The sequence below is a fragment of the Oncorhynchus clarkii genome, chromosome 20 (genome assembly GCF_045791955.1).
Source record: "Oncorhynchus clarkii lewisi isolate Uvic-CL-2024 chromosome 20, UVic_Ocla_1.0, whole genome shotgun sequence".
Taxonomy (NCBI): domain Eukaryota; kingdom Metazoa; phylum Chordata; class Actinopteri; order Salmoniformes; family Salmonidae; genus Oncorhynchus; species Oncorhynchus clarkii.
In genome coordinates, this window is record NC_092166.1 from 20683156 (window position 1) to 20704278 (window position 21123).

General features: G+C 41.6%; 1 protein-coding gene across 3 annotated transcripts in view; it reads left to right on the forward strand.

Annotated features, from left to right (window-relative positions):
• The window catches only part of LOC139376072 (astrotactin 1), a 231987-nt gene that overhangs the window by 65444 nt on the left and 145420 nt on the right, over nucleotides 1-21123 (forward strand). For all 3 annotated transcript variants that reach the window (XM_071118230.1, XM_071118227.1, XM_071118229.1), the window contains 3 exons: nucleotides 3592-3676; nucleotides 5154-5228; nucleotides 13296-13433. In XM_071118230.1, the coding sequence (XP_070974331.1) occupies nucleotides 3592-3676; nucleotides 5154-5228; nucleotides 13296-13433 (298 nt within the window). The remainder of the gene's footprint in view (nucleotides 1-3591; nucleotides 3677-5153; nucleotides 5229-13295; nucleotides 13434-21123) is intronic.

Sequence of the window (21123 nt, forward strand, 5' to 3'; positions counted from 1 at the left end):
TTAATGACTTTTGGGAAAAGGAGTTCTCTCCATGTTTGCATCCGTAATTCAAGACGGACTGGTGTCTCTGGTGTACTGTGTGAATTTCCAGACCTAAATGAATCAAAAGGTGGACCACTGGGACACACACTGCCTGGATTCCTTGAAATTGAATATGTAATTTCAGCCCCTCTCATTAAAATTAAATATAGAATAAGTGGCCTGATGCAATTCCTCAATAATTGCATTGTATTTTTCATATGATGCATTCTTAATGTAACCCCCAGTACTGCATCCCCCTCTTGCAGGGTTCTCGATACTAGCTAGCTACAAGACGGGCTCAATCCAATCCTTCTCAGGGAGAAGATACTGATGAAAACAGGGATGGGTTTTGACAATAACTGTGGTTCTACAAACATTAAAAAAGTTTGTGAATTTTAAACATACCTCTGTGTGAGGGGAGAGCTGAAGGTGCTGTAGGTTGTTGTTTATGGCTTGTCTACTGCCAAATTCTGCTTCTCCTTGAAAGATATAGGACATTTATTACATATAAACAGACTTGTGTTATATCTGATTTACATATGTTCCCCAGACCTGAACATTTTAATTTGATAACATTTTACGGGATAATGGATAAACGCCATTGATACACCACATTACCAAAAGTATGTGAGTGTTGCAACCGAGGCCTACCACTTCGCGGCTGAGCCGTTGTTGCTCCTAGACGTTTCCACTTCATAATAACAGAACTTGCAGTTGACCGGGGCAGCTCCAGCAGGGCAGGAATATACTGAACTCTTCGGTAAGGCCTTTCTACTGCAAATGTTTGTCTATGGCGATTGCATGGCTGTGTGCTCGCTTTTATACACCTGTCAGCAACGGGTGTGGCTGAAATAGCCGAATCCACTAATTGGAAGGGCTGTCCAGATACATTTGTATATATAGTGTAAGTTATTTAGTACATGTAGCGTAATTTTCTTTACTCGTGAAAGGTGGCACTGAAAAATCACAGGAGCGTTTTAAATATTAATGTATTGGGACAATTTACAAAATCTAACCTCTCTAACCTGGCAGCCTATCAGAAGATTAGAAGCATGGCTTTCAGATGCTTATTTTTGTACACCCTTGAGAGTAAATGTCATGCCTGTTCATGTGTTCTGTTGTATTGCCAGGTTAAGGTTAAGCTTGCACATGATTTATTGAAATGATTGATTAGCTTTTTTTAGCTTTTTGTTTTACCTGAATGAACATTAAATCTGTAACAACCAAAGAATAACCTAATAAAATATTAAGGACACCTGCTCTTTCCATGACATAGGCTAACCTGGTGAATCCAGGTGAAACTATGATCCCTTATTGATGGCACTTGTTAAATTCACTTCAATCAGTGTAGATGAAGGGGAGGAGACATGTTAAAGAAGGATTCTTAAGCCTTGAGACAATTGATACATGGATTGTGTATGTGTGCCATTCAGAGAGTGAATGGGCAAGACAAAAGATTTAAGTGCCTTTGAACGGGATGGTAATAGGTGCCAGGTGCTCCGGTTTGTGTCAAGAACTGCAATGCTGCTGGGATTTTTACACTCAACAGTTTCCTGTGTGTATCAAGAATGGTCCACCACCCAAAGGCCATCCAGCCAACTTGACACAACTGTGGGAAGCTTTGGAGTCAACATGGGTCAGCATCCCTGTGGAACGCTTTAGACACCATGTCCGTGACCTGACGAAATGAGGCTGTTTTGAGGGCAAAAGGGGGATTGCAACTCAATGTTATGGAAGGTTTTCTTAAAGGTTTTCTGTTTTGTACAGTCAGTGTATGTGCATGTGATACTAAAGAGCTAAGTCACATTCTATTGTCCAGATAGTCACCATTTCGTCACCAATGCTTGGCTGCATTGCTATGCCACTTCTGACACCAGTTTAATGGAATGATGACCATTGAACAATGAAATGCTATTTGTCTCTTTAGAATCACATGCACTTATGTAATCCTTTATCAAGGCCTCAAAACCAGCTTAATCTTTAATGTCAATGCAACAGAACAATAGAACTGATGAACATGCATGATATTTATTCTCACAGGTGGCCAAAAACAACTATCTGAAACCCATGCCTCCAATCTTCTGATAGGCTGCCGCCGCTACAATATTATAAATGTTACTCTTACACAGAGCAGCAAGCTAGCTAAAAGCTAGGCTAGTTTGAAGATTATGTAGCTAGCGAGCGACCTAAGCCAACACCTAATAATTATCATCATAATATTACAATCATTATCATCACAATAAACTTTTCAGAATCAAAACGGAGGCTACAGTCATATAATATAATTGGCTTGACAGCAGCCAATGTTGTATTATTCAACATTGCTATTGAAATAGTACTCATATAGGAATGGGTAATTGTTTACAAGTTTCTAGCTATCCCATAAAGCCATTGCAGAAAACCACATATTTTCATCTTGTTTTGAGTCTGGTAGCGCAACAAATCCAACAGCGAAATAAATGAATATTGCTCCGCACGCACCAGAAAAAAGGTTCCTCCAGGAACTATTTGCTACATTGGAACATTAAAGGTTCCTCATAGAACCCCTCAGCTAATCAAATGTGCAAATATGAACCTATTTTCTGCAATGGTTCCTTGAGGAACTCAAGGGTTCCTTGAGGATCTGCAGGGCTCCTCGAGTCATCTCTAATTCTAAGAGTGTATTTGGTTGAATTTTAAAGCTAACTCTCGTGAAAGTTCGAATTGGTATAACTCATCCTTTCACTTAATCCATATTTGTATACATGCACCAGCTGTCAAGGGAGTAAATTACCACGCAATCTGACGGAAGAGCTCAAAAAAAGAATCCCATTTGGAATTCATACTCTGAATACTTGATGCATAGACTTGTTTAAATCCCTAAAACAACAGCTGGTTTACATGCTAGGCTTACCATGAGTTATTCAATATATCATAAGTTATTAAATATATAAGGTATTCATCAAGTTGTGTACATTAAATGCTCAGATACACTGATTACCCTCAGTCTGGCAACCCTTCCCCATCCCCTGTACAACACACTCGGGGCATGTCTGTCATCAGTAGAATAGCTAGTCCCTGCTCTCAAGATGCATCCCCATCAATCTGGCTGAATCAGGTTAGGGCGACATCCCTCCTCCTGTGTGCTGACAGAAGGCATCAGTAGAAAATAGCAGCTCCCCTGTTTCTGATGGCTGTAATAAGCAGCACCGATCACGAGGCTGCTGGAGAGGAACTAGCCTGGCTGGCCATGCTGCACAGTTCTTGGGCTGCGTCCGCAATGTCACCCTATTTTCTTTTATAATGCAAGAAAAGTAGTGCACTATTAAGGTTGCCATTTTGGAGCATAGCCTTGGTCGGTTCATTCTGCTGGTAAGTAGAAAGTAATCACAGGCCTATTAGGGAGACAGGTAAATGGATATCTCTGCAACAGACTGTGTCAGATCCTGTAGCTCTGTGGCAGTATGCTTACAGGGTTTATGGGATAGTGGAAACACAATACTCACCTCATGCCAGGAGGAGCTCAGTGTGTCATTACATCACTTGTTTTTTTTTTAACAATACCATTGTTTTATTATACTCCCATTGCAGGTGACTGTCTCTGCTTAGATGGTTACATGAAGGACCCGGTCCACAAGCATCTCTGTATTCGTAACGAGTGGGGTCCAAATCAAGGGTAAGTGACAATATGGCCTCTAATGGTCTGCTATATAATATATTAACATGCCGACTCCTAGTTAAAAATCGTTGTGTCAAATAGCAGAACTGTGAAAACTATAGCTGGGCCTAGCATGAGATGTGGAGTACTAGCAGATGGAAGTTTTAAATCCTTCCCAGAATTCCAGAACTTTTATTACCCATACACAGCACTTGAAAATAATCTGCCTGCTGCTACAGGGCCATTGCAGTTCTGATATGTTAATGTTTTTTTTCACTATACATCTGAATTTTGTCACATTTCTCTTCCTCCCTATCTCGCCTCCCTCCCCAAGTGATTTCTCTCTCACGTGCAGTCAATCTTTGACAGGGAAAACTTACAGGGGTAACTTGAATGTTTAATGACTGGCCTCTCTCATGTGAGGCCGTTATCAGGTTTTAGCTGCCCCTTTGCCTATTGTAACAGCTTACTCAGAGGCAGCATCTCCTTGTCACATTTTCTCTCACACTGTAGCAGATTCAAGTCCCCAAGCTGCCTGTGTCTATTAATCTCCATCATTCTTCCCCTCTCCACTCCCAGCTTGGGTAAATAGACACGAGCCTAAGTCACATTCCATCTCAGGCCACGGAGGAACACATTTTTCTATCAGTGTGTTTACCCGCAGCATCTGTCATAGTGCTACTTTTGATCTGACGAATTGTGGGGGATTGGTTGAAATGTTGTCAGGAGATTCAGTGCTGAAAAGATTCCGAACTTGTTTACTATTTGAGCAGGATAGATAAATAAATATTTTAGGGAAAACGGAAGACAAACAAATCAAATCAAATCAATTTTTATTGGTCACATACACAAGGTTATTGTGAGTGTAGCGAAATGCTTGTGCTTCTAGTTTCCTGACAATGCAACAATACCTAACAAGTCATCCAACAATTCCACAACAACTACCTAATACACACAAATCAAAGTCAAGGAATGGAATAAGAATATATACATATAAATATATGGATGAGCAATGACCGAGCGGCATAGGCAAGATAGATGGTATAAATAGATAGATGGTATAAAATACAATATATACATATGACAGGAGTAATGCAAGATATGTAAACATTATTAAAGTGACTTGTGATCCATGTATTAAAGTGGCCAATGATTTCAAGTCTGTATGTAGGCAGCATCCTCTCTGTGTAAGTGATGGCTGTTTAACAGTCTGATGGCCTTGAGATAGAAGCTGTTTTTCAGTCTCTCGGTCCCAGCTTTGATGCACCTGTACTGACCTCGCCTTCTGGATGGTAGCGGTGTGAACAGGCAGTGGATTGGGTTGTGTTTTGTGTATTGCAGTGTAACGTGTTGTGATTACTCATTGTTACACTGTACTTAAAGTAGTAAAATAAGTTTCTTTCTTCAATCAGTAATTTCCTTCTTGTCTCGTAAACCACGTTACTGGTTTTGACTGAATATAAGTCTAACTCTCTCCTCTCTTATTTGTCACCAGACCCTGGCCTTACACTATTTTCCAGCGTGGTTTTGATCTGGTGATGGGAGAACAACCATCTGATCGCATTTTCAGGTAAGAAATCACTGTACACATGTATTAACCAGAACACATTTCTATGGGTAACACTTTTTGAAAACAGCATGAAATTCTGTTTCAAATGGTTTTTTTTCTGAGATTTTATATGATATTGACCCATTGGAATGTTTCCTTTACAATAGGAAAATGTTTTATCATAATAGCATGACAGATTGTCACATTTAAAGATGGCATAGAACGGAGTGAGAGCTGTAGATTTTAAACTAGTAAGAAAATACTGTGTTCCTATTCTCTCCAAACAACTTTTCAGGACAGACTTTCAATGTTTTGAATACTACTCAACACTAAAAAGCTCCAATCTGGAAGCTGAGTTCATAGTTGAAGCTGAGTCATGTTGTTGAGTTGTTTTAATGGAATGAAGAAAAGCTAGCATCATGGAATTGTATCACTCTTTACAGCATGAAAATCACAACACATCAGCATTTCACTTTTTACCATTTGAGATCTACTGGGGGTATGTTTACCAAGAGAATCATCTTTCATCGAGGGATTTCATTTATTTCCAAACATTCCCTGAACTGAAATACAATTAATTCTGTTTTATGTGTAAGGCATAAAATTGATTTTAAGAGTTTAGCTACATGCACACACAGCACTGAAATAAGAGTTTCAGTTTAGTTCTCTAGTTCTAATTTGACTGACATTGCTTTGGTGTACACACATTTGAGCCTTGCATTAAAAATGTGTCATCCATTTGAAATAAAAACTTTCTGTTCTTGTACTGATGTTGTATGACCAGTGAAATGATTGAGAACGTGATTTTGTAGCAAACATGCAACCTCACGTTACCACAGAATAAAGTTATATCGCACAATGTTCTTGGTCAACAGAAAGGGAGCATTTGTGTTCTATGATATTCACCATCACAGTTGTTTTCAAATGGATACTGAGAAAGCCTGGGTAGGTATATGGAGGCACACAGTATATGCCTCCTGTTTTGTATAAGACATGTTTCTTCAAAAGCCAATGAAAGAACAACAATACTGATTATGCTGCTTATCACTGCTCTCAACAAAGAACATAGTGTGAGTCCCAAATGACAACATATTTGCTATAGGACACTGCTTGTGACCAGGGTCCACAGGGAATAGGGTGCCATTTGGGACATAGATTATATTTTCACATGGATGATTTAGTCACTCTCGTGTTTTTTAAGCACTGTCTTTGTTAGTCATTGAGAGCAGCCATCATACAAACATCTCTATGAGGCTCTTTGATACATTTGTTTCCTCTTTGGAATGTTAGTCTGCAGGGGGCCAATATTCTGTCCAGCGTCAGGTTTAAAGTAACTTTGTGCTCAAGCGTTTCACACCAACATCCATCCAAATTAAAATGTCCCTCTTTGAACCCCTCTCAGACAGTTATATTCAAACCGTGCACACGTAATGAACGTTTTTTGTGGCTGCCCATTTGCCAAGTCACCCATCCGTGTATTACAATTCAACAAAACAGTATTGCACTCATAAGTAGAATACAAAATTACAATGTTTTGTTGTTTGCTGAGCTTGGGGATAACATGAATCAGGAGCAGCATGTTAATAAAAAATCAGCTCCCGTACGTATTAGTTCATCAACAATATCTGATAACATGGTGATCCGTAATCGTGTGTCCCTTAGACAAAGAAGAGTCTAGCATCTAGATAACAAACTTGTTAGAGTTCAATTAGTTGACGCCATTTGCAAGCTGTCCCAGTGCTAGGGCACGGCTTGGACAGAAACCAGATGAAGTACTGGAAGAAAATATGTCTTGCTATCACTTAGAACACCTGCCCTGAATGGGTGGAGGGGGTTCACCCTCAAAGGCTGCTTTCTCTTGTTATTCCTTCCTGTGCACACCAACTCCAGTGACTAGTGTTCCATTGCTACTGTTCCATAAGCTTCTGTTGCTGAGGGGATTTCTTGTTGATAGCCTTCAGTTTCAGATTGGCATCATCCTATACCACAATGTATATAAATATCTCCTGGAAAACCATACAACCCACCTCTGGATAAGGAGAGAGACTTATGGGGCTGGTAGCAATGGCTTCTAGGGAAATAATAGGAGAAAAATACAGTTTTAGTAGACTTGCCTAGCTGCCCATTATCACTTGGAAGAATCCAGTGCATGATATTAAATGGTAGGACTGAGGGAGTTTGATTCATATAACACTCCAGTTGGAAAAAGGGGAGGTAATTGGAGTGAGATAATTAATGCTCTCTTTTACAGCACTTTAATCATTCCCTTCCTAAAGTGACTAGTAGTCTATGCAGTGCTTGTGATCGGGTGCCCTTTTCTTATGCTAAGTTAGCATTTTATTAGATGCAAATTGAACATGCAAAAAACGTTAAGATGCAAAAAACGTTAAGTCTGCAAAAATGGTTGTTAACCATTTTAATCAACAAGTCCTTTTTTTGTGCTAGAATGATGCATAATATATAAGAAATTATACTACTACATTTGGTGTCAAATAGAAGAACGCCCTGTTTGAGAAATACTTTTTGCTGAATTTGCTGGTGTCTATCGACTCATGTACAGTTTCACTTTGAGATTCATTTTGAAGCCTTTCTAAAGTAAGTTCAAGGGTTTATCAATAATCCTTTGGGAATGCTTGGACTTCAGACTTCAATTGCTCTCCCGAACTTAATTGTTTTATTGTATCTGGTCTGGTCTTCTGTGTTGTGAGACTTTTAATTGACTAATGCCTAGCTCTTATTAGGCTTGATTTAGATTTGTATTAGGATCCCCATTATCCGACACCGATGGAGACAGCTAGTCCTGCTTGGGTCAAAGTCCTTGACAAGTTAGATACATTTAAAAACATGAACATGTAATGTGAGTGTGTGTGCATCTATCAATTACACAGTACATACATACAAAAGTAAGTCACTTGGCTTGAATGTTGTACGTGTTGTACGTGTTGCTGTGCAATGCTCTGTAAGTTAATCATTTCTAATTAAAGTGAGTTGTAGGTTTGTATGTGCTGTATCTATGTACACCAACAGACATATCGATAATATACTGAACAAAAATATAAACACAACATGCAGCAGTTTCAAATATTTTACTGAGTTACAGTTGATATAAGGAATTTGTTACAATAATGCTTGTACGAACTCGAACCCAGGCACAGAGAAACACAGCAAGCAGAGGTAAGGGCAAATCCAAATGGCGCCGGAAGAAATGGCAGCAGTTTTACGGGCGCCCAACCATTTGTGCTATTATGTGTTTGTTTTTTCGCATTATTTGTAACTTATTTTGTACATAATGTTTCTGCAACCGTATCTTTCGGCAAAAAAGAGCTTCTGGATATCAGGACAGCGATCACTCACCTCGGACTAGACAAAGATTTTTTCTTCAACAAACAGGACGCACAGGACATTCTCCGAACACCTGACAAGGCCAACATCCCAGTTATTTGCAAGAAGAAGAGACGCAGGTGCAGAGGATCCGCAGAAGGCGGATGGTGCAACCAGAGGGAAAAAAATCTATATCACCTGTTCTCCACACACAGAAATGCGTACAAAGCTCTCCCTCACCCTCCATTTGGTAAATCCAACCACAATTCTATCCTCCTGATTCCTGCATACAAGCAACAATTAAAGCAGGAAGCACCAGTGACTCGGCCTATAAAAAAGGGGTCAGTTGAAGCAGATGCTAAACTACAGGACAAAACTACACTACAGGACATGTTCTGGGATTCTTCCGATGGCATTGAGGAGTACACCACATCAGTCACTGGCTTTATCAATGAGTGCATCGAGGACGTCGTCCCCACAGTGACTGTACGTACACACCCCAACCAGAAGCCATGGATTACAGGCAACATTCGCACTGAAATAAAGGGTATAGCTGCTACTTTCAAGGAGCGGGACTCTAACCCGTGAGCTTATAAGAAATCCTGCTATGCCCTCCGACGAACCATCAAACAGGCAAAGTGTCAATACAGGGCTAAGATTGAATTGTACTACACCGGCTCCAAAGCTTGTCTTATGTGGCAGGGCTTGCAAACTATTACAGACTACTAAGGGAATCACAGTTGCTAGCTGCCCAGTGACACAAGCCTACCAGACGAGCTAATTCACTTCTATGCTCGCTTTGAGGCAAGCAACACTGAGGCATGCATGAGAGCATCAGCTGTTCCGGACGACTGTGTGATCAAGCTCTTCATAGCCGACGTGAGAAAGACCTTTAAACAGGTCAACATTCACAAGTCTGTGGGGACAGATGGATTACCAGGACGTGTGCTCCGGGTATGTGCTGACTGTTATTTTTCACTGTTTTTTTATTGTTGTTTTTATTTATTTTCTTACCCATTGTTCACCTAATACCTTTTTTGCACTGTTGGTTAGAGCCTGTAAGTAAGTATTTTACTGTAAGGTCTACACATGTTGTATTCGGCACACGTGACAAATAAACTTGATCCAGATGTTTTAAGGCAACCGCACAAGAGTACATAAACAAACATGAGACCTAAGCACAGATACAGGCCAACTGAGGAACCTAAATAGCAAGGCAACCAGGTGAACAGAGAAGGTAATTAAAACAGGTGAAACCAATAAGTATTGATCAGGGTAACCTGGAAACTAGAAAACAAGGTAAGGGTGCCCTCCAGCGGTAACCTAAGACACTCGGCCTTCACAAAAAAGTAGTGAGAGAGGAGTCTGAAGAACCTGGCGAACATGTTGGATGTGTTCAGCCATGGACCTGGAGAAGATGAGGATGTCATCTTGGTACACAAACACGAACTGGTGAAGGAAGTCATGCAGCACATCATTAACCAGGGCCTGGAAAATGGCTGGAGCATTTGTAAGTCCAAATGGCATGACACGGTACTCATAATGTCCATTTGGGGTGTTGAACGCTGTCTTCCACCCGTCTCCCTGTCTGACGCACACCAGATTGTACGCAAACCCTGTTAATCCATCCCATCTTTCCAACAAAGTAAAAACCCGCTCCTGCAGGTGAAGTGGATGGCCGAATAAAACCAACCGCCAGCGCCTCCTTAATATAACTGTTCATGGCTGCAGTCTCTGGAGCTGAGAGAGAATACAGACCTCCTCTCGGAGGACTGGTGCCGGGCAGGAGGCCGAAGGCACAATCGTTGGACCTGTGAGGAGGCAGTTTGCTGGCCCTTCGTTTGCTGAAGACCTGACCCAGATCCCGGTAATCCCGGGGTACGCAGGAAAGATCAGGCTTGTCATCCCGAGCTGGGGGAACAGGAGAAATCGGAAGCCTCCAGATGAGCAGGGCTGGAAAGATGAGGGGAGAGTTGCTGGCAGGTGGACTGGCATGAAGGATTCCATCCCAGATATCTTCCCGAGGGCCAGTCAATTTGAGGATTATGGATAGAAAGACACGGATTTCCAAGAACCAGGGGAAGCTCAGGAGACTCCACCAAATGTAACTGGATAAACTCCACATGATAATCCAGAACTCGTAGCTGAATAGGCATGGTGAGTTGCTTCACCTTCCTAGACACTAGGGGTTGACCATCCAGCGCAGTGACCGACAACGGAATGTCTAGCTTAGTGAGGGGCAGCCCTTCTTGGCGAGCTATTGTGCAATCCAGAAAACAGCTGGTAGCCCCAGAATCTATGAAAGCAAGAATGTCCAAATGCCCATTGTCCCAGTGCAGGTTGGTCGGAAGCAAGGAGCGTACCGTGTCGGCAGCTGGAGACAGACTCGCCAGTATTCTCCCGTCTACTGACGAGTCATCCCATTTCCCGTCAGCTCAGGCCAGGAGGCACAGAAATGTCCAAACTGTTCACTGTAAAGACAATGTTGCCCGTTAATCCTGCGCCTTCTCTCCAGAGCGGAAAGTCTAGTGCGTCCCAATTGCATCGGCTCCTCTGAAGGATATGAAGGAGAACCAGAGCCGAATTGAGAACTCTGACAGGGTACAGAACAAGCAGATGCAGCATAAGGCAGTGGAACTCCCTCAATGGGACCCTGAAAGACTGGAGACCACTCGGAACCTCTCCGTCCTCTCACTACGACGTTCCCAAAGCCGGTTGTCAATCCGGATGGCCAGGACGATAAGCTCATCCAGAGTGTCAGGGTTGTCCCGGGAAGCCAGTTAATCCTTGAGAACCTTGCTGAGTCCGTTCAGAAAGGCTGAGTGAAGTGCATCTTTATTCCAACTGCTCTCCGCAGCGAGCGTCCGAAAGTCAATGGTGTAATCAGCTACGCTCTAGCTGCCCTGCCGAAGCACAATGAGTCTTTGAGCAGCGTTCCTGCCTCTGATGGGGTGATCAAAAACCCTCCTCTCCTGGGTGAAGCTTTGCCAATTAAAACAAATGTCTGATTGCTGCCCCCATATGGCCGTGGCCCAGTCCAGAGCTCTTCCTGAGAGCAAGGAGATGACATATGCCACTTTGGAACGCTCGGTGGGAAACGTTAATGCCTGCAACACGAAGGCCAGCGAGCATTGGAGCAGGAACCCACGACACATCCCAGGATGCCCCGCATAGCGCTCCGGTGCAGGAAGATGAGGCACCCGAAGGGAGGAAGATGCTGAGCTGGTAGAAAGTGGAGGATTAGGAACAGCCACAGGTGCAGCAGCTGTTGCTCCCATCTGTCCTGTCTGCAGAGCGGACACAAGAGTTCTTAAATCATCCAACAATGTCTGCAGCCGCACCTGATAGAGGCCAATCACAGTTCCATGGTGGGTGAGTTCCTACCGTAAATGGTGGAGTTCGGCATGTTCCTCAGATGACTGAGAAATCTCTGCTGGGTCCATTGTTGGCTTAGGTATACTGTTACAATAATGCTTGTATGAACTCGAACCCATGAACTCAAACCCTTTTACTTAAAGTCTTGACAAAAACAAGGCGACCGCACAAGAATACACTAACAAAACATGAAACCTAAGCACAAGTACAGGCCAACTGAGGAACCGAAATAGCAAGGCAACCAGGTGAACAGAGAAGGTAATTAAAACATGTGAAACCAATAAGTAATGATCAGGGAAACCAGAAAACAAGGTAAGGGTGCCCTCCAGCGGTAACCTGAGGAAACAACAATCAAATAAAACAGAAACTGTGACAGAATTCAGTCAATTGAAATAAATTCATGAGGCCCTAATCTATGGATTTCACATGACTGGGCAGGGGTCAGCCATGGCATAATCCCACCCACTTGGGTGCCAGGCCCACCCGCTGGGGAGCCAGACACAGCCAAACAGATTAAGTTTTTCCCCACAAAAGGAATTTATTACAGACAGAAATACTCCTTAATTTCATCAGCTGTCTGGATGGCTGGTCTCAGACGATCCCGCAGCTGAAGTAGCCGGATGTGGAGGTCCTGGGCTGTCATGGTTACATGTGGTCTGTGGTTGTGAAGCTGGTTGGACATACTGTTTATATGCCGCACCTGTCATATGGATGGATTATCTTGGCAAAGGAGAAATGCTCATTGACAGGCATGTAAACAAATTTGTGCACAAAATCTGAGAGAAATAATATTTTTGGGTGTATGGATAATTTCTGGGATCTTTTATTTCAGCTCATGAAACATGGGACCAACACTTTACATGTTGCCTTCATATTTTTGTTCAGTGTAGTTTGATAACTATTAGTTGAATGCTATGAACCATTGCCAGAGATAGATTTCTAAAACTACTGAACTGTGAGAAAAAAACATAATGTGCTACTCCAGTCCAATCAGCCTTTGGTTTAAGTGAGTGTAAAAGGCCTTTTGAAGACAACTGAGGACATGCTTGTGATTATCCAGAGAAAGACAAACAAATGGTCAAAGGCACCAAAGTCTCCAAGGCTGTATGGGCAACAGGCCATGGGTTTTATTGTATTTCTATGTAGGAAATTAAAACAACCACTGATGTTCTCCACACTGATCTTCTGAGTTACCACTCAACAAGGCACCAGAAGACCTGGAATTCAGCTTATTTCAGACAAACACGCATTAGCAAAGCGGTAGTAAACCCAGCTCTTTTGAAATACTAAATTAAGTGGACAAAGTAGACAATGTTCTTTCTACTTTGTTTCCAATGATGTTGTTCCATTTGTACCATAATGTGTCAAAATGGGTGTATTTTTCCTCCTCAGGTTCACATACACATTGGGGGAAGGGATGTGGTTACCATTAAGTAAAAGCTTTGTCATTCCACCTGCTGAGCTGGCAATCAACCCTTCAGCCAAGTGCAAGACTGATATGACTGTCATGGAGGATGCTGTGGATGTGAGGTAAGAGATTCAACTTTTTCATATGTTTCATGAGGTACGTTTTACAAGGAGTGATATTAGCTATAAACAAAGTAATATCTTGAGGCTACATAGGCCGACAGTATTTTTATTCCATCATAATCGCCATTGAATATCCTCCATATCAAAGCATTTTGTATTCCCTATACATTGTTCTGGAACATTTTACACTCGTTATAAGGTTGATGTCAGACATTGCAAGTGTTTCATTGATCATGATTCAAAGAGTAAAGAAGCACTAAAGTTGAGCAAAAAAATCAATAAGAGAGCAGCAAAAACAAAACTCATTTGGCAATGTAATACCATAAAAGTGTAGTTGAATTGAATTGTTAAATGGTTCATAACCTCTCAAAAGGAAATGTACTGCTTGCACATAGATCTTTTTTGAAGTGCGGAAAGATTTCAACTTATATTATACACACTTCAACAAATGCAACTTTGAAGCTACATCTATTTAGCCATATCCCTGATTGCATTCGTTACGTGCGGGTACGTTCATTATAACTATGACATTTAGAGAAACACAAATTATAGTCCCTGAGTATGCAAGGCATTTTTATTGCAATTTCACCTGGCTGCTCAAACTGACTGCAGTCTTCACACATCCACCATTTACTGAGTTCAAAGTTATCCTTTGTATCTGAGCTTTTAAATCCTTCCAGTTGATGGTCCTAACTAGGGATGTGAGAAATATAACATTTTGCTCAACATTTAAATGGACATTTGTTAAAACAATAAAAATAATAATAATAATAATAAGATAATGGTCCTATTATGTATGACCGCTAGGGCTTGGCAATTAAGTTGCCATAGTCATATACCCTTGAAAGTGCCTCTGCTACAGCATACTTGTTTGTCTGTAAGGGTGCACTATGGATTTTTAAATGCCGACACGAAACCTCTGGAGATAGTTTTGAAGCACCACTGAATGGGCATGTCTTTAAAGGAATGCCACTTCTAAAGCTGTACTACGGTCCATCAGGAGTAGACTAGGCTGGGTTACCTGATTGCGATTGAACTTAGGCTTACGAGTGTTATAACGATTGCGTCTTTTCTACAACGGCCGAAGATGTAACATGTGTTTCCCAAAACACCATGCAGAGGGAATGGTCGCCTAGTTCGTCGTTGAGGCATGTGTGGATACTGATAGAATTTAAAGAAAGGCAACTCTGCTCTCGGATCAGTATTCTTCATTCAAATCTTACCTTAACATTATAATTATTCCACAATTCTGAGGGCGGATCAGCTTCTAGAAAGATATTCTCACCTATGGCTGCAAATATTGAGGTGGCTTATTCTAATCTTTATCCTATTATAATGCACTAAATTAAGATTTGGCACATAATTTCGTGCATGTTAGGCTAAACTATAAGGGCACAAGGCGAGACCCAAATGCAGACACAGGACGCAGATGGTTGAGCTCCGATATTTATTATAGCAAAAGGGGTAGGCAAAAGGCAGGTCGGGTACAGGTGAGAGTTCATAAACCAGGTCAGAGTCCAAACGGTACAAGACGATAGGCATGCTTGAGGTCAGGGGCAGGCAGTGTGGTCAGGCAGTCGGGCTCAGAGTCAGGACAGGCAAGGGTCAAAACCAGGAGAGCGAGAAAAGAGAGACTGGAAAAAGCACGAGCTGAGACACAAAAACGCTGGTTGATTTGACAAACAAGACAAACTGGCACAGAGAGACAGGAAACACAGGGAAAAATACACCAGGGATAATAAGCGACACCTGGAGGGGGTGGAGACAAGCACAAGGACATGTGAAACAGATCATAGCGTGACATACACAACATGAAATATGTTGAGAAAATGATAGACTGTAGCCTAGAAGTAGCAAAATATAGGCATAGGCTGCTGGTTTAATATTTTCAGGCCGACATGTGGGTTTTAATTTGAAGCGTCTTTTTATGCGTTGCTTGTTTGAATCAATTGCAAAGACATTGGCAACTTTGTATTTGTAGTCAACTTTGTTGTGAAGACACGCAAAACACCAGTCTCAATGTCAACAGTGAAGTGGCGACTCTGGGATGCTAGCCTTCTAGGCAGAGTTCCTCTGTCCAGTGTATGTGTTCTTTTGTCCAACTTAATCCTTTTTTTATTGGCCAGTCTGAGATATGGCTTTTTCTTTGCAACTTTAACTAGAAGGCCAGCATCCCGGAGTCGCCTCTTCACTGTTGACGTTGAGACTGGTGTTTTGCGGGTACTATTTAATGAAGCTGACAGAGGAGGACTTGTGAGGCGTCTGTTTCTCAAACTAGACACTCTGTGCTTATCCTCTTGCTCAGTTGTGCACCGGGGCCTTCCACTCATCTTTCTATTCTGGTTAGTCTTTCTATTCTAGCCAGTTTGAGCTGTTCTGTGAAAGGAGTAGTACACAGCATTGTACGAGATCTTCAGTTTCTTGGCAATTTCTGGCATGGAATAGCGTTCATTTCTCAGAACAAGAATAGACTGACGAAAGTTTGTTGTTTCTGGCCATTTTGAGCCTCTAATCGAACACACAAATGCTGATGCACCAGATACTCAACTAGTCTAAAGAAGGCCAGTTTTATTGCTTCTTTAATCAGAACAACAGTTTTCAGCTATGTTAACATAATTGCAAAAGGGTTTTCTAATGATCAGTTAGCCTTTTAAAATGCTAAACTTGGATTAGCTAAACAACGTGCCATTGGAACACAGGAGTGATGGTTGCTGATAATGGGCCTCTGTTCACCTATGTAGATGTTCCATAAAAAATCTGCCGTTTCCAGCTACAATAGTAATTTACAACATTAACAATGTCCACGCTGCATTTCTAATCTATTTGATGTTATTTTAATGGACAACAAATGTGCTTTTCTTTCAAAACAAGGGCATTTCTAAGTGACCCCAAATTTTTGAGCGGTAGTGTATCATTCTTAGTACCATGATGTTAGGTTACTGAGTCAAAGTTGGACAATAGTAGCAAGAGATACACTTTCAGCTGAAAATGAACGGGGATGATGATGATGATGATGATGATCCATGTTAACTGGATGTCACAAATCGTCATTCAGTTCATTGCAGTCACAACCACTCTGGTCAGCATTGGAGCGTCATTAGAGGTGCTGTACCAAATTCAATGGTAAATTGGGAGCCAATCTCACAAGAGAGAAAACATGGGGTGGATTATTTGAGGAGTAGGTGTACAAATCTCTTTTATCCTGAATGTTTGAATGGGTGATCATGAATACCAGGCTCTATAATAGTTGGATGATGACATGTTGCTGGAAGCGTGAATACCATTATCGGTTTTCGTTTGAAGCATTTTTTTAATGCATTGCTTGTTTGTATCAATTCCAAAAATATTTGTAGGCAACTTTGTTCTGAAGTTTTCTCATGCTCCTACAAATGTTCTAACGATCAACTTAGCCTTAAAGAGAGAAAAAAAAATGGTCAAGCTTATATTCATCATGTCCAGCACCACCCCAACATCAACATATGTGAAAATTGCTTTACTATGTTTTGTAATAAAAAATATATAATTTTAACCAATTATGAGTAGGCATTGCCTAATAATTCCCTACTAATTGGTTGATGATGTCATTGGAAAAGCTTATCTTACTCTATCCTTTTTACTTCAAAACACAGGCGGCTGGTGACACCTTAATTGGGGAGGACAGACTCATAGTAATGGCTGGAACGGAATTAATGGAATGGTATTCAACACATCAAACACATGGTTTTCATGTGTTTGTTCCCATTCCATTCACACCATTCCAGCCATTTTTATGAGCCGTCCTTCCCTCAGCAGCCTCCTGTGCTACAAAACCACAATTTTCACATAAGTTGATGTTGATGGTGCTGGAGATGATGAAAATGAAGTAGAAACATTGTGAAATGCAATTGAATTGTCAATAACAGGCCTGCTGCCTAACCACAGACCACTTTCTCCTTAAAAGGGCTTTACAGTTTGTTAAATACGTGACTTAACAAGACATTTAGTAGAAAGAAAATACATCTTCTGCTAAGAATGAACTCCTAAATTTCAGTATTTTTGGAACTGGAGACTGATTAGTTGCTGTGACTGAACGCAAACACTTGTGTAGAGAGAGGGGAGGGGCACAGTATACTGTAGGCAGGTCGGCTACCAGACAGACGGAGTCAGAACCGTGCTCTAAGCCCATCTATCTGCAATCAACAGCTGTATCTTGCAATGGAATGCTGTATTTTGCAATTTTTTGGCTTGCAAAGTCTCGCAACTTCAGTACAGCAGGGCCTATCATCAATGAATAGGATAGGATATTCTACACGCAACAGACTGAAGACTGTACACACACTCGCATCAGATAGAGCAGGCAGACTGCACTGTGATTTTAAAACAGTTTTTTTTGTGTGATTATTCTTAATGTTAAGGATTCCAATTTCATTTAAACGTTCACACCCTTATTCCTCCTAACTGAGTCCTTAGCCCATAGCCGCAGGAAGGAGTTTGTGGAATGTATTTTTTTGCCAGCGCTACAGACGGCTATATCGGTCTGCTAATACAGGACTAGTAAAGGCACAGTGCACTACTTTTGTGATTTTTAAATTAAACTTTTTTTTTGTATTCAGATTTTTCAGGGGGTGCTGCAGCACCCCCAGCACCCCTACTTCCCGCGGCCAAGCCTTTTCATGCCTTGGTTGATCTCGCTAAACATTGTTTTTAAATGTCACGTATTCTTGTAACAGAGACTAACACCAGCAGATATACAGTACATTAGGTAGGCTACAACAATAAGATTATGCAGCTGCGTAATGATGTTTGGTTCTATCGTTTGTAGCTTTTTTTGTCTGGCACAGGTATGGCCAGTGCTTAATTTTTGCCAGATCCTGTACCTCTAAATAAAAAAACACTGTTTGCAATGTAAACATTTTAATAAAAGTGACCAGAGTTCATTCGATTTGCCTCCTCATTAATTATCTTACCCCCTACAAAATGTAATGTGAAAATGTAGATTTTCAGCCTGCACCTGATATTTTAAGAATTCATTCGTGTTGGGTGGGGCCGGCCCGGGCTTATGGTTTGCTCAACATAGCTTATGTTTGAGACCAATGCATGGCTATTGCTATGGTAAGAGAGAGAAATGCGCCTGGATTCAGAACTAGAATGAGATGTATTTCCTATGATATCTCTCCCTCTCTCTGCTAGACATGAGCCTGCAACTCTCATCTCTCCAGTGTTGCACATTTATTTCCTTAAAGAATCATACAGTAGCTGCGGGAAGGGTGCTGAAGGAGTTGCAGCAGGCCTGATTAATTGAAATATTTTTGCCAAAGTTATACAATACTGTTCAGTCTAGTCTGTTCAGAAATAAATTAAATCATTCAGAATACTACACCAGGAGTAGGCCTATAATTTAGCCACAGAGGACCAATAGCATCTTAAAAAATGACCTAGCTGTGGATTGTGTTTATGTAGCCAAGTCACAAGGCATATACCCGGGCGGCAAATCTGTCAGTGAACTGCATGCAGCCAGAAAAAGCCTTTCTATCAAATGAAATCGCGGGATAACACAGTTTGGAAAGCAGATTGCTCTAGTTTAAAAGAGAAGACTCTAATCTGACTGTAGACTACCAAATATATAAACTTCCAATTAGACCTATTGAGCAAACACTGTTTTATAATGTAAAACAAGAGAGATATCCTCGGGCCAAAAGCCTAGCGCCTTCACCGGCGAGTGAGCTACTCATCATTTCTATAATTTCCTCCTCATATTGAACTATATGTGTATACACACCTACTGTAAGTCTAGGCTATTGATGGATTCAAGGCAAGGCTGCTTTTATTGATTTCAGATTTTCAGTTTGCACAATTGTTTTCTTTCATATGTGCAACTTCTATAAGCGACTCCAGGCCTGCTCTAATGCTCTATGCCACAACGCAAATGCGATGATATGCATGCACTGCTTTATTATAAAGGTGATTATTATTTTCCATCCGTTCAGGTACCTCAGAGCTCCCTTGGTCACCCCCTCTTGCACTCACTTTTTGTTACGGTACCTCCCGATATACAACTTAAGCACTGGGTATGGCTCACTACGCTGAGTATACAAAACATGAAGTATAAATGCTCTTTCTATGACATAGACTGACCAAGTGAATCCAGGTGAAAGCTATGATCCCTTATTGATGTCACTTGTTAAATCCACTTCAGTCAGTGTAAATGAAGGAGAGGAGACGGGTTAAAGAAGGATGTTTTTGCCTTGAGACAATTGAGAAATGGATTGTTTGTGTGCCATTCAGAGGGTGAATGGGCAATATTTAAGTGTCATTGAACAGGGTACTTACTGTATATTAGTAGGTGCTAGGTGCACCGGTTTGTGTCAAGAACTGCAACGCTTTTGGGTTTTTCACGCTGAATACTTTCCCGTGTGTATCAACAATGTTCCACCACCCAAAGGACATCCAGCCAAGAGTGGGAAGCATTGGAGTCAATATGGGCCAGCATCCCTGTGGAACTCTTTCGACACCTTGTAGAGTCCATGCCCTGACAAATTGAGGATGTTCTGATGGCCTAAAGGAGGGGATACAACTCAATATTAGGAAGGTGCTCCGAATGTTTTGTACACTCAGTGTATACAGTGCATTCGAAAAGTATTCAGACTTCATTACTTTTTCCACATTTTTCCTTCATCAAACTATATACAATACCCCATAATAACAAAGCAAAAACAGGTTTTTAGAAGTTTTTGCAATTTTATAAAAAAAAAAAAACAGGAATATCACATTTACATAAGTATTCAGACCCTTTACTCAATACTTTATTGAAGCACCTTTGGCGGCGATTACAGCCTCGAGTCTTCTTGGGTAGTCTTCTTGGCACACCTGTATTTGGGGAGTTTCTCCCATTGTTCTCTGCGTGTCCTATCTGTCAGGTTGGATGAGGAACATTGCTGAACAGCTTTTTTCGGGTATCTCCCGAGATGTTAGATCGGGTTCAAGTCCGGGCTCTGAATGTGCCACTGAAAGACATTCAGAGACTTGGCCCGAAGCCACTCTTGCGTTGTCTTGGCTGTGTGCTTAGAGTCGCTGTACTGTTAGAAGGTGATCCTCGCCCCAGTCTGAGGTCCTGAGCGATCTGGAGCAGGTTTTCATCAAGGATCTCCCTGTATTTTGCGCCATTGATCTTTCCCTCGATCCTGACTAGTATCCCAGTCCCTGCCACTGAAAAACATCCCTACAGCATGATGCTGCCTACACCATGCTTCACTATAGCGATGGTGCCAGATTTCCACCAGACATGACGCCTGGCATTCAGGCCAAAGAGTTCAATCTTGGTTTCATCAGACCAGAGAATCTTGTTTCTCATGGTCTGAGAGTCCTTTAGGTGCCTCTTGGCAAACTCCAAGTGGGCTGTCATGTGCCTTTTAATAAGGAGTGGCTTCCGTCTGGCCACTCTACCATAAAGGTCTGATTGGTGGAGTGCTGCAGAGATGGTTGTACTTCTGGAACGTTCTCCCATCTCCACAGAGGAACTCTGGAGCTCTGTCAGAGTTACCATCGGGTTCTTGGTCACCTCCCTGACCAAGGTCCTTCTCCCCCAATTTCTCAGTTTGGCCGGGCGGTCAGATCTATGAAGAATCTTGGTGGTTCCAAACTTCTTCCATTTAAGAATGATGGAGGCCACTGAGTTCTCTGGGATCTTTAATGCTGAAGACGTTTTTTGGTA